Source organism: Candoia aspera, chromosome 8 (assembly GCF_035149785.1).
Source record: "Candoia aspera isolate rCanAsp1 chromosome 8, rCanAsp1.hap2, whole genome shotgun sequence".
Taxonomy (NCBI): domain Eukaryota; kingdom Metazoa; phylum Chordata; class Lepidosauria; order Squamata; family Boidae; genus Candoia; species Candoia aspera.
Genome location: NC_086160.1, coordinates 48,218,261 through 48,233,038, shown reverse-complemented (window position 1 = coordinate 48,233,038; position 14,778 = coordinate 48,218,261). Strand labels below are relative to the sequence as shown.

The 14,778-nt window shown below is 36.6% G+C and overlaps 1 protein-coding gene across 1 annotated transcript in view; it reads right to left on the bottom strand.

The window, feature by feature from the left end:
* Positions 1 to 3,184: 3,184 nt before the first annotated feature.
* ANKRD50 (ankyrin repeat domain containing 50) overlaps positions 3,185 to 14,778 on the bottom strand; it is a 55,637-nt gene continuing 44,043 nt past the window's right edge. The window contains exons 4-5 of the mRNA XM_063309709.1: positions 9,523 to 13,073; positions 3,185 to 7,275 (exon numbers count right to left, since the gene is read on the bottom strand). Coding sequence (XP_063165779.1) covers positions 9,526 to 13,073 — 3,548 coding nt within the window. The 3' untranslated portion in view covers positions 3,185 to 7,275; positions 9,523 to 9,525. The remainder of the gene's footprint in view (positions 7,276 to 9,522; positions 13,074 to 14,778) is intronic.

The following is a 14,778-nucleotide window of genomic DNA, read 5'->3' as shown; positions in this document are numbered from 1 at the left end:
AACATATCAGTAATCATAAATGATAACTGATAGCATTTTAGCAGTTTCCATGACAAGTAACAGGATTCATTTATTCATTAGTGTATTTAGAATACTATTGCCTGCTATCAGCCACTTTTAAAACTGTTTAGAATTTTAACAACCAAAACTGTTAGAAGAATCTAATAGGGAGGGAGGGAGGGAGGGAGGGAGGCTTATCATATTTTATCTTTCCATAAGTATATTTTATCTGTCTAGGGTCATGCACACACGCATGCACACACACACACTTTAATTAAACACCAGTGAATTAAATATTACACAGTTATATGCAACAGTTTAGTCAGCTATAGTCAAATTGTATGTTTCAATGAATCCCTAACTGAATAAAAGCTGACATGACTTTGATATGGTACAAGGGTAAATATGCCGTTTTCCCGCAAACTTGAATGCAAACTTACTAATTCTGTTCAGTTGTTGAGAGACTGAAAATAAGAAAACAGTGAACATGGTATATGCCTAGGTTTGGACGCTTCCAGTCAGTACTTTTGCATCACACACTTTGGCAGAAATAACAGCTTTCGAAATGTCCTGTCTGGCATGTTCACTGTTTCAATGTGCACTGTACATCGTAACGTTTCACATGCCATGGTGCTGATGCGCGTTGCTGTTGGGAGAGAGCTGCTGGGAAACCTTGTGCCAAGCTCTGTATCTATGTTCATTTCAATGGAACGTGTTTGGGTTATGTGCTCTGCTCAAGGACTTTTCCACCGCACCACCAGAAGCTGTTGGGAGCACCTGAGATTGTGAGCCTGGGAAGATTCTACTGGGGGAGGGATCTCGTTTGTACCGAGGGTTTTTTAGTTTGCATTTGGCATGCTTTTCTCATTCTCAGCTTTCTTTGTACTTGCATACTATTCTTAAATAAACCAGATTTTATTTAGCTCTTGCTTGTGAGTCTGAGAGTGTTTCAGAATAGGCAACCCTTACATGTTTTTCTGTAGAAAAGACTTCCCAAGAGTCTCTCTATACTTGCTTTTGGATCTTTTCCCTCCCTCTCTCTTGTAAAACTCTCCTAGCTCAGAAATATTCTTGGGTCCCTTACATTTACTGCACATTCGAGATTTCCCCCAGGTTTTCAATATAATTCAAGTTTGAGGAAAATTTCTTTTCTGTTAAGCATTTTATGGCTAATTTGGATGTATGTTTCAGACTGTTATTTTGCTGAAATATCCAACCTTTTGTCAGCTTCAATTTCTTAACTGACAGTAAGACATTAACTTCTAAAAAATATGTTAATATTTGAGTCTATTGTTTGACTCACACAGTATTTCTTGTACCCCAGCAGAATCCCAAACCATGTTAGAACCACCCTTGTGCTTAATGGTTGGTATTTTCTTCAAATACTTTATCCTTTTTTTTGCTTCTCTAAATGCAACATGTGGTTGTTGCTTTGTTGCTTTGTTGTTTATTCGTTTAGTTGCTTCCGACTCTTCGTGACTTCATGGACCAGCCCACGCCAGAGCTTCCTGTCGGTCGTCAACACCCCCAGCTCCCCCAGGGACGAGTCCGTCACCTCTAGAATATCATCCATCCATCTTGCCCTTGGTCGGCCCCTCTTCCTTTTGCCTTCCACTCTCCCTAGCATCAGCATCTTCTCCAGGTGGTTGTTGCTAAACAGTTGTATTTTGTTTCATTAGTGCAAAGCACTTTTTTTTTGTTTCCAAATGTTTCAGGCTTATCAAGTTTTTTCTTTTGGGTAAGGCCAGGAAAATGTTTCTTTCTGACATCTTTTCTGTGCAGATCACTGTTGTACAAGCAGCACTGTACTATGGTCCTGCAGACTACTTCAATGTCAGCTAAACCTACATATCTAACTAGATTTAATGCCGTTCTTGGCATTAAATTTTTCTTGGTCTTCAAGCGAAGACTTGGCTATTTAGCTGACCTCAGGAAATGTTTTAAGCTGTTATTTCTGCTAGTGGTGTTACAAACTACTGACTGGAAGTACTGATCTTAATCTCTACATCTGCCACATTCACTATTTTATTATTTTGAATCTGTAAACAATTGTATATAAATATTGAATATGGATTCTAATTTGCAGAAAGATATCATGTTTAACTTTGTACAACACAGAGGTTGTATGAGCTCCTGTTCCATTAGGAATTGATTGAACATACAATTTGACTAGAGATGCTTAAAGTTTTGCATATAACTGCATAGAAATATACAACTAATGGACATATCTGAAAAAACTAGCACAAAATATATCATTGTAATATGTAATATGTCCAGATATACCTACATTCTACAAATCTTACCAGAAAATAGTAAAAATACTGGCATAGGAACAAAATGTTCTAGTATTTATCTTATTTCTGGAGATGCTCTCAGCTTTGAAGGATTTCAATATGTATATATATCTACGCCAAGTATTCACTGATATTTTCGATAGGAGTTACAAAATTTCCTATCATTTACTGTGCCAACCTCAAGCTGAACTATCATAAAGTAAAAGAATTCTAGTCCAATTGCCTGTCTGCTTCCCTCATCACTCCATTCTTGGTTTCTAATCAATAATAGCAGATCATTTAAAGTATTAGACATAATCTTCCACAGTTATCCACATCATGACCTGTTTGCAGATTTGGTCATGCACGAAATGAAATGCACTTCAAAACTTTTACTGATTTTGTTCTGTCTATTCCAAGGATGATCAAGTTTTAATCAAACCAAATGGATTTAATTAAGTCTAATTTGAAGATGGAAGATGGCCACTGTGTGGACAAATATCTCATTCCTCTAGTTCAGATCACTGTTCCAATTAGCTCCAATTATCATTCTTTTCCTCTTTTAAAGTAATGGTACATATATTCCCACCATAGTAGAATAATGATTTCTGTAATTTTTCTACATAGTTACAGTGGCTAAGCTTGCATAGTTTTACCTACTTTATAACAGAAACCTCTCAGATTTATTCTTTGCCTTTTATCGCATATTGTACTCCAAGGCACCATACATATCAAAAGAGTCAGGCTCAGTATTACAAAAGTAGAAGGACAAAAGGAAACTAGAAGAAATGACATATTTGATATAGGCATGCCCGATGTTTCCAATATACTAAAGTTCCATTAACATAGGTAGGCCTTGGTTTTTCAGAAAAGGGACAAAGAGAGAATAGCAAACAAATGTAAAAAAAATGTCTGCTGAAAAGCAAATATATTTATTATGCACTTTCATATACATAAGGACTTTTGCTTAATATAATACAAGAAATAAAATAAAAATTTTACAATGTGAAATTCAATGTACATTTTAGGCTATTTACAAACCAGTCCAGGAAAGAAAGTCTAAGCTGTGCACCATGTTATTTGAAGAGTTCCAATGGAGGATATCAAGCATTAACAGACATTTGCATAGCAGCACAGCTGACAAGAGGAAAGGATGCTTTAAGTAAAAGCAAAGCCATTTTCCAATACTGATCATAACAAGACCTACATGGCACTGCTATACCTTAACATGTCAACATTTTGAAAGATAAATTAATGATTTGCTTCCCTTTAAAAATGCCTACCTGGGGTCACTTGTGCTACAGGTTTTAACATCTACCTGCCCTTTCTCAAACCTCCCAGTTGTGAAGTGTGACAGTTTACTACAGTTCATCTGGGAATTTTAGCCAGTATATTGTAGGGAAAATAAAAAGTGAAGGTAAAAAAGACAGAGATTTGTGGGCTGAAAATAGAACCCAGGGGTCCTAAATCATACTAAGTTATAGCTGATCAGCCCTGTCAAGTCATGGCTTAACAGAACTGAACCACACCCAAGAACTCATAAAACAATAATAAAACAAAGAATTGTCAGTCTTTCAGGTAATCAGTGTTTACCCTTCTTGGAGAGAGGCCACAAAAGCCAATATATTAAAATCATATATTAAAGCAATGCAAAACAGTCTCACACTTTTGTCAAATGGATAGATTTATAATAAAGGCAGGCATGCTGTATTCCAAATAAGTTCTGAAAATATGCAGGAACTTTTATGTCAATGAATTATCAGAAAGCACTTTCCCTCTGATCTTCTTTTAGTTGATTTCTGTGCTTTGGGGATATGCTTTGCCTTACCCCAGCTCTTTCAAATGTTAAAATTAATTCTGCTGAAAATCACAAAGGCTTCTGTAACATGTAGCCTTCTTGTGCGTATGGCCATAAATGTAATTATCAAGTCACAAATACATACTAGGATAAAGCAAGTCTAATAAATACAACCTCAGCAGTAACTGAGATGAGAAAGAAGACAATCTTTAGGGATACTTTTTACATGGTAAAACGTTATCTAGTAAGAAACAAGGGCTATAATTTTGAATTGTTTTGCAAATGCCCAGTACTTGAAACTCAGAACAAATTCAAGCCAATGTTTTGTATCCTAAGTCACTTGGTAATATTACTACTCCAGTATTTATTTTACAAGAAACCTAATGGCTTCAGAATTATAAGTAGCTAGCAAAATATTCATTATAGTTGTACAGCTTTGTGGAAAAGATGATTTTCATGGAGTATGAATTCATGTTCACAGAGCCAGTTTGGTCTAGTGGTTAAAGCTCCATGCTAGAAACTAGGAGAGGGTGAGTTCTAGTCCCACCTTAGGCATGAAAGCCAGCTGAATAACTTTGGGCCAGAGACACTGTCAACCCACAACATCAGGCTTGGGCAACAAGCCAGTCAGTTAGTTCCTGTTGCAACCAACCGATCAACATTCAGTTGATCCAAAAAAGCGACCCTGCACCCATGGGAAAAACACTAGGAAGAAAAAAAAATGAATTCCTGTTCATATTACACGTATCTTTAATCATCTCAATGCACACAGCCATGTAGCTTTCCCATTGCCATATTCCCATTAGTGAGGGGAGACTCTGTACTGACAAGCCTTTATAACAAATTTTGACCTTCTGGCAGAAGTCCCCCCCCCAAGTGGACCTATAATTTATCCCATAAACAGCCATTTCTCACTGTTGGGCAAAGTAAAGCAGTGACACTGGGTAACATCACTGCAATGGGGGAAAAACGGATTTCCTGCCACTATTTACCAGGAAGAATAAAGCTTGTTCCTCCTGTCCCAAGTTCTTTTTCTTGGTCACAAGAGAGGTGCACAGAATAGCAGGGACAGGATTTTATATATATAGATAAAGGCTGCTACAAGGCAACTTCAAACATTTTTATTTGATATTTAGATTTACAGAACTCTAGCTTCAGATGATTTTAAAAATATCGCATTTGAAAGAGTGACTTAAGTGGATACAATCCAGTTGTATAGTATTATTTTCAACTGGAAAGAGATTATTGCAGTTTACCACTTAGATCAAATCCAATAATAATAATAGGTGGCAAAATTAAACACCTGAAATATATTGGGGCTATACAGAGAAAAAAACAAGAAGAAAACAAACAAGCAAGCCATTATTCCTGCTTTAAATACATGCAGGCAGGTATTTGGGGTTAGGCTTGTCAACTGCTTATGATCATTTCATTTTTCAGTATATTAAATTACTTCATATGGGTTAAAGTCTTATGTCCACATAATGCAAAATAGGCAACAAATATCTTCCAGATGTTTTGGACTGTTACCCAATAGTTCCAAGAGGGAGGCAAATGATGAAATGTTTTTTGTCATGATACAATCCTACTTCTTACATGTTTGCATGCAACATGTCACAAAAACAAAATGATGGAGCTTATGTTATGGTACCATAACAGACACTTTGTTATGTTTGTGTTATTGTGGTTGGGAATGGATGCCTATGCAACAATCATAAGCAACAGAGACAATTCCAATTCCAATTCCAACTGTAATTGTGGAGTTGTAATATAAAAAAATTGGAGATCACCAAATTGTCAACACTTTATCTAGCTCACTGCAATAGAGGTGTCTTGTTTATCTCAGATCATTTAAATGAGGATTGAAGGATTGAACAAGAACCTTTATATAGGTAAAACAGGTGCTCTACCACAGGCTATGTCTCTTCCACAGAAAAAACTGAAGCAGCTGCTCTGGCTCTGGCTGGATGGACCTCTGTTAGCTTTCAAAGAGGAAGAAGGCAATGTGAATACAGATATAACCCGACTTAAGTCAATTAGAGGAGACCTGGATTCAAACACATTCCTTCACCAATGCTCTTTAAAATCAGTAATGAGAACAATCTTGATGACTTGTAATACCAACCAGTATTGAATCCAAGTACTGCAGTTTAGCTAACATTGTCAAAAGATTGCCATTCCTGGTGGGAAACATCTGATATACAGAGAAACATTCCAGTGGAAATGCAATTTAAGATGTACAGAAGAGTAGCTCATATTGGTTTGGTATCATGTGTTTGAGATTACCTATCCTATGTATGTACAGATGATTTTTTGGAGAATATAAAGTGTGAACCAGCCATACAGAGATATAGCTACATGTCCCAAACATTGATATTTGGGACTGCAGTGGTAGGTTTGTTTGTTTTTTTTGTCTGATCACAAATGTTATCAATTACTATTGTGGCTGTGGCAGTTCCCACAATTCTCTTCTACATGCAAATTGCACTCTTTGAGATAGCTGCAGTCTTTTGTATGGGTATATGTGAACCTGCAGTAAAACTATAAGCAGTCTTATGACATCTTAAAGTCTAACTAGGAATCATACACTGCAGAACTGCTGGTGCAAGCATAAAAAAGAAAAAAAAATGACATTCAATTGGTGTTTAAAACGCTTATTAAAAGAAATGAGCAGATATAAAAGAAATGACAGATACGTGTGTGTACATATTTGTGAACTGAGGTTATTTCAATCTTTTAGGTAGACAAGGATGCTGCTTGTCTTTTTGGCTGAAAGTAGGTTTTTTTTTGCCATTTTAATATAAAATAAATACATAAGTTAATGCCTTTCAGCACAAACTCTACCATGGCACATTTACCCTGATGATGCCTTCTTGAAAAGGAGCTTACATTTCTACTTCTTACAACTTTTCAGCTGTGGAGGAATATATGGCATTAACTTGTTCTGTTATTAAGGAAGAAAGTGCTTATTCTGTGTATTAAGTATACAGTACACAAAATACAATTTCTGAAGCACAGGAGGTTACATAAAGAAGGCAGCCTTAACTTTTAGGCACATTACAGTAATCAAGGTAACTGTGCTGCAGTGATCACATTCAGAATTTTCAATGTAGTTTAATGAGCAAGAAATGCTTTTATCCCGGTCTAGCTGACAAACATTCTTGGCAGAAGCTCTTCTTTTTGTTCATGGTGTTATGAAACTGCCTAGGAAAGGAAAAGAAAGGAAAGGAAAGGAAAGGAACGGTTACATTCCACCTCAAAAATCTCAACTCTATCAATAAGTGAGCTGCTTATAATGTCATCACTGATATACAAATAGCAATGACTAAAAATCTTACAGTTTACCATTCATTTATGAAGCTTTTTAAAATGGATTGTCTGAAATTAAATACATATAGAGATCAACAGACTAGAGTGATGCAAGTCTACTGTCCCCAAATAACATTGTCATGTCAAACTTGCTTTTTACACTTAGGATCACCTTTACTGTATCTCAGTGACATCATGTTTTATATTTCCCCACCCAGCAAACCTGGCACTGCTGATAGGAACAAAGAAAAGGGTAAGGTGATATGGCAACATGATGCAGATATTAAGATGCCAATATGGGAATTCCGTTTTGACAAGACCGTGTTGTTGTTTAACATGTAATTTGTAGCTAGCAATGCTTTTTAACAAAATGAAAGCTTTTGTAACTTGAAACTGCATACTTTCTACTCAACCTTCTATGCTATTAGGCCACTGAGTTCTTATAGTTTTGTAATATTTTAGGTATGCTACAATATTGTATGGGCTGACACACAAGGGCAATTTGCAACACTTTTTAAAAAATATGTTAAATTATGTTGTGGGAAAAAAATCTTGATTAAAGTAAAGCTTGTCCTTGAAAAGGGCTAATATGTCACAGGAAACCTAACATATACATAATTATGAAAAAATAACTCTTACAGATAGCTTAATTCTTCTAGTTAAGTAAATATATTTCAGTCACCCAGATTTGATTGAAGCTGGGTGGCATTTGTATTGAATAAAATAAATAAATACATGTTGTAAACATAAAGATCCCAGCTAACATTGTAAGCTCATAATTGCCATACATTCAGATAAACATGACAATTAACATGAGACTTAATTCTAATTGGTCCTCCTTTTTTTACAGCAAGCTGTGAGTTTGAATATGCAATCCCATGAGTCTTTGAAGTCTCACTGTATTCCCATGACTTTACTTTCTTTATATGATATGCATACATAAGGATACCAGCCTCACAAATTAGCAAATGATGCAGCTAAAATGATATTTAGCTAAAATGATATTTTTCATAGGCTTCAATGTATATATATATATACTGATTTTCTTAGAGATGAACATTGGTATCTTGTCAACTGTAATTAAATGTAATCAAATGATAAAATGTAGAATCAGAAACATCAAGCATGAGCACAAACTATGCATACAACCTTCAATGTCTCCCCTGATTCTGTGATCCTATCCAGCTTCATGTCTTAGCTTGGAAATCTAAGGACAGATAACACTGTGGCCACATACTTGCATTAAAGAACTACTGTGCTATTTGTGCAGAATTTTTCCTATCGCTTCATTATAGTCATTTTTAAAAAGTACTAAGGCTAGGTGATTACTGCAGATCAGATTTGAAATTTCTGTTAAAGAAAAATAGATGACCATTCTACAGTCTATAATGTAATCTTTTCAATCATCTGTGACCCCACCAGATTGTATTATCCTCTAGTCTGCTTTTAACCAATTTCCTATCCAAACCATGAGAGACCATGAAAAGTATCATACTGATATCAAAGTTCACAGCATTTCATTAAACTCTGGATTAGTAGCTTTTTTTTTTAATGAGATGTTTGGGAACCATTATTCATAACAAATCCATGCTAATTTGTACTGGTTTGTTGCTATTCACATGTTTTCAACTAATTGTTTTATAATTGTTTTATAATTTAAAATGATAGGAGATTAGGCATTTCACTTCAATGTAATCATGAAGCTACTTTCTAAATAATTTGAAGGAAATTAATCAAAGCAAGTGACAACTGTAAACATATTTAAGTGCAACAATATTAATTCATGATGTTGTTTAAAGTTTTGGTTTTTCTATTTCCCAAAGCACTAGAGTTATTTGATATGCCATGCATAAATTCACCAACTGGCTAATGAAGGGGTGTGGCAAGTAGAAATTGTCCTAAACCCCAAGCATAAAAGTCAAGTTTGTTGTGTGACATGTTGGTAGAATCTATTAATGTCCACGTGGACATGGCTGAATACAACCTACATAAAATGCCGCTAACCACTTAACAGTTATGTTGTTTACAAGCTACTGTTCAGTGAAAGACCTACCAGTTCTTGCTCTTGATTGTCAATCAGCAACAGTAACCAATGGCTATCTACAGAACCCCTTGAATAGGACAATTCTAAAAGTTACTCACCTCTTACAATGGTGTTTCCTTCTTGTAACTGAAGCTTGGGTCATTTCCCTCAATTTGAATTTTTAAGGCTTGTTTAAGGCTAAACTCCGTTTCTGCAGAAGGATAGCCTTCCAAAACCTCCTGATGCCCTCGATCCTGGACTGTTCGTGGTACAGACACTCTACCAAGAAAAACCTGATTGCTCTGAAGATGATAGTTTGGATTTGTCATTATTCCATTTCTTTTCTTTTGCTCTCCACTTTGTTGGTGGATCAGGAACTGCTGTGGGGACTGGCAAACTTCTTGCTGGGCTGAAGGGATTAAAATTTTGCACTGTGTATCACTAGGCATATTTTTAAGAGGCACAGTAGCCCCACATTTGGCAATAGGTATTTGTTTATCAAACTGAGTCATTTCATATTCTAAAACTTTTGGTTGTGAAGAAGTGGTTTGTTTTACTTTTTTTCCAGCAGACCCAGATTTGTTGGAGTTCTCTGTTTTTCCTGTTCTGCTTGGTTTTGTTGATTTTAGGTTGGGCTTCACTTGGCTCCATTCAAATTCACTATTTGGTGAACTATGATTCTGGCTTAAAGAATGAGTAGTGGAAGAAGGTGAAACAATGGACTGCCTACTTCTACTGCGGGGCAGTGAATGCTGCTGTATTTGCTCTGTAAAGGACATGTTGTGGAAACTATCAATAGGTACTGTTTGGGCAGTTGCTGTAGATGAAGTTGTGCGAAGAGAAGAGTTTTTTGAGCTTTTCAGTGAATTATTGGATAAAGACGACTTCTGCCGGTCAACTGTTGAATCAGGGGATTCAGAAGGAGAACTAAAAGCATGAGATGGCCCATTTGACAAGCCACGCAAAGCAGCTTGTACATCACCCCCACCAGTGCTCCCTGAACTGTTTGATTTTATAGTTAAGGATTGGATTTTTGAAGGTACTGATTGCAAAGGTTTTTGCTCCATTGTATGGATTGGAGAAGGAGTATATCCATTTAAACTAGAAGCACCATATTTTTCCAGTAGTTTAATTATCGGTGTGTGCCCATTCTTTGCAGCAACACGCATAGCTGTGCGCCCAAACTGATCTGCATGATTTGGATCAGCACTATTTTCCAGTAATATCTGCACAACGTCTATGTGCCCTTCTTGGGCTGCAATGCAGAGTGCAGTTGCACCTTGATTGCACGTATGATCAACTAAGGACCCGTGCTCAATCAAAAGCTGAACTACTTTGACGTGACCCTGCCATGCAGCAGACTGTAAAGCTGAGCGTTTCTCATTGTCTGCTGCATTTACATCAGCATGGTATGTTATCAGCATCTGTACCATCTCCACATGGCCCTGCCAGCAGGAAACATGGAGTGCTGTCCTTCCTTCAGCATCACTTGCCTCTACATTTGCACCATTTTCTAAAAAGTACTCGGCCATTGATAGCTGGTTCTCTAAGGCCAGGATGTAAAGTGTTGGTCGGCCATCAGCATCTTTATAGTTCACATCAGCTCCATGGCTGAAAAGTAGTTCAACTATATCTCTGTGCCCTTCTAAAGCAGCAACACGGAGTGCATTTCTCCCATCATAGCCTCTGTGATCAATATTAGATTTATTTTCCAGTAAAGTCTGCACACAGTCATAGTGACCCTCCTGGGCAGCCAATATGAATGGTATACGTCCATCATTATCAATTTCATTAGTCCGAGCACCTTGTTCTATAAGTGCTTCACATATTAATCTGTGACCTTCAAAAGCAGCCATATGCAAAGGTGTCCATCCTGCATCATCCCTATGGTTTTCATCTAATCCTCTATCTAACAGAGTCCGTACTACTTCAACATTACCTTGAGCAGATGCTATGCTAAGAACTGTCCGTCCTTCACTATCAATACTATCCACAGCTGCTCCCCAAAACAATAAAGTATTTACAACAGAAGCATGGCCCATTGAAGCTGCAGCAAGAAGAGGAGTGCGACCATTGTTGTCAGTATGATCTACATCTGCTCCACCTTCCAGAAGCAAATCAACAACATCTACATGCCCTTCATAGGCTGCCACTAGCAGTGGCGTCATACCATCTTTGTCACAATGATCCACCTCAGCTCCTCTGTCAATTAAAAGGCTCACAACTGAAGCATGTCCCTTACTAGCAGGAACACAAAGAGCAGCAACAGAGAGAGCAGTCCTTCCATCCACGTCCTCATGATTTACCTCTGCACCATGGTCTAGAAGATGCTCTACAATTTCTTTATGTCCCATGTATGCTGCAGCAATTAAAGCAGTTCTACCTTCATTATCTGCTTTGTTCACCTCAGCCCCATGTTGCAATAGATTCAGTACAATATCTTCATGTCCTCCCCAGGCTGCTGCTCTTAAAGCTGTTCGACTGTCAGCATCTGCACAGTCCACTTTTACACCAGCATACAGAAGTGCAGAAACAACTTCAGTATGTCCACCCCAAGCTGCAGATCGCAATGCTGTCCACCCATCGTGGTCAGTGTGATTTATGTTAGCGCCACACCCAATCAAACAATTTACGACTTTGGTGTGTCCTTGCCGGGCAGCTAAAGTAAGTGCTGTCTGCCCAAGAGCATCTTCAATCTCTAAATCTGCTCCTCTAGAAACTAACAAATTCACTACATCAAGATTGCCACTATAGGCAGCATTGGCCAGCAATGTTCTCCCATTTGAATCACATTGATTTATTGAAGCACCATTATCCAATAAAGTTCGAATGGAATCTTCTCTTTCCAATGCTTGTCGCACAATGCAAGATGTCCGATCATCATCACTATTAACATGAGCACCAGCTTTTACTAGCAATTGTAAAACTTCCTGTTCTTTGGGAATTAATGTCGACAAAGAATCTTTGACAGGAGTACCATTCCAGATCATCCATAAAGCTAACTCAGATGTTTCCAGTTGTAAATTTGAATCTATTAGATGCAAAGCAAATTCTTGTGCTTCCAATGGTGCTAAATCCTTGGCTCGACATGTATAGCTCATTGCTAGCATTCGGTGTCCCTCTGCTGCGTTGCATAAATATTTTTGTGTACAATGCTTTACATCCAACAGCCATTCTGCAAAACTGTAGTGAAAAAGGATCTTTGTGTTTCCAAGACCATCAATGAGAACTTTTGATAGAACGTCTAGCTTGCGCTGAAAATCCTCCATAGACAATGCCATATTTTTGGTCCACACAGCATGGAACAATTCAGTTGTGGTCAGTGGTCTGCAAGCAGCAAGGATTACATTCAGAATAGGTTGGACTTTTGCAAACTGTTTTCTCACAAAAAGTCTCTGACAAAGCCATAGGTACAGTCCATTTAGTGTTCCAGGAATATCACGAATTTCTCTTAACATAATGAAATTTTCTACTACTCCATCTAGGACACGTTCTAGATACAGAAAGCAACCACTGCTTTTAATGTGAAGCTGATTCAACATTTCTGCAGTTTCTTTTGTAAGATGTTGTCTCAGGGCTTCTTCTTGATCCAAGCGATGAAGAATATACTGCTGGACATCTTTCACGATATAGGCCTTTCTGAGATCATCAAGGCTTATTTTTCGAAAGCCTAGATAAAAGAGAAGCAAAAAGGATAAGCATTTCATAAGTTTAGCTTCAAGCAATTTTCACTTTTTTATGTTAGAAATGTTCAATTTACACTAGTTCAGATGTATGTAACTGTACCTAATAGTTTATGAACTACTTGATTGCACAAGATAAGGTTTTCCTTTACCACAGGACATGTTTCTTGCTTGTTTTTAAATCTAGAATTTCAATCCTTTATAATGCAAGATTGCATACTCACAATCTCTGAACTTGGGCTATGATAACTAATTCAGAATATGAGTTTTTGGATTTGCTGTCTCAGAAACAGACTACTAATTCCATTGTCCTTTGTAAGATTATCTGCCATGATTACCACTTGTCCATCTCTATAAAATTATGACTGTTTTCAAGCCAGAATTTGACAAAACCCAAAATTTTATAGCTTTTTTGCACACCCACCAAGCATGATATAATGACCCTTCTTCACATTTCCAACATGAATTTGAAGCACCTTTATATATTCTAAATATTTCTGGTGTCATATACCAATAGTACATTTTATAAAAATTCTCTTTAAGATTGTAACTTAGTGTAAATTTCAGTCCTTTCAACCACATATTTCCCATTTTTCCATCTGTAACCAAACTTTTCAACCCACTTTTTCATACATTCCAAAACTTCTTCTGTTTCAAATTTCAATAAACGTTTATACATTTTAGCAATTACATGTTCATTATTTGTACACAATTCTAATTCAAACAAACTTACAATGTTCAAAACCATAAATTCTTGTCTACTTTAAATCTTTCTAACTATTGTAAATAAGAGAACCATTGACAGTTATATCCCTCTACCACCAGTTCTTCTCTTGATTTTATTTTACACTCCCTTTGACAAAATTCTGGTATCTCACGGTAAGTTAGCCATTTGTGTTTGCCTATTATTTCTCATCTATAAAATGCTTCTTGTGCTGACAGCCACAAAGGTGTTTTCATCCACAACCTAGAATTGTATCTATTCCATATTCTCAATATGGCATGTCTAACATAACGATTTTTGAAATCTACATTAAACCTGACTTTATCATGCCACAAATATCCAGGCCACCCAAATATCATGTCATGTCCTTCCAACTCCAAATATCTTCTATTTCTCAGCAACACCCACTCTTTCAACCAAACCAGACAACAAGCTGTAAAATACAATTTCAAATCAGGCAAACCCAATCCTCCTTTTTCCTTGCATCTTGTAACACCTTATATTTACTCTTGGCTTTTTCCTTTGCCATAGAAACTTAGATACATCTTTTTGCTACCGTTTAAATGGTACATCAGTTGCCAAAACAGGTATTGTCTGAAACAAAAACATCAACATAAATTCTCTCATATTAACATTTTTTAAACTTAATTCCATGACTCAACATAATTATTTTGAAATTACAATTCATATTTGTTATAGTGATACCCAAGTATTTTTTCCCAATATTAAACCCCCCCTTTTCTTCACCAGTTCTGTTTGATCCTCTATTTTCATGTTTTTTGTTAACATCTTTGTCTTCTGATTGATAAAAACCTGTTGGTGTACTGAATTCTTTTAATTTTCCCATTAATGTTTCTATTTCCTTTAGTGGATCCTCCAAAACCAACACCAAGTTATCAGCAAAAGCCCTTAACTTATAAGTTTCTTTTTTAATCTTTACTCCCACAATTCTCTCATCCTGTCTTATA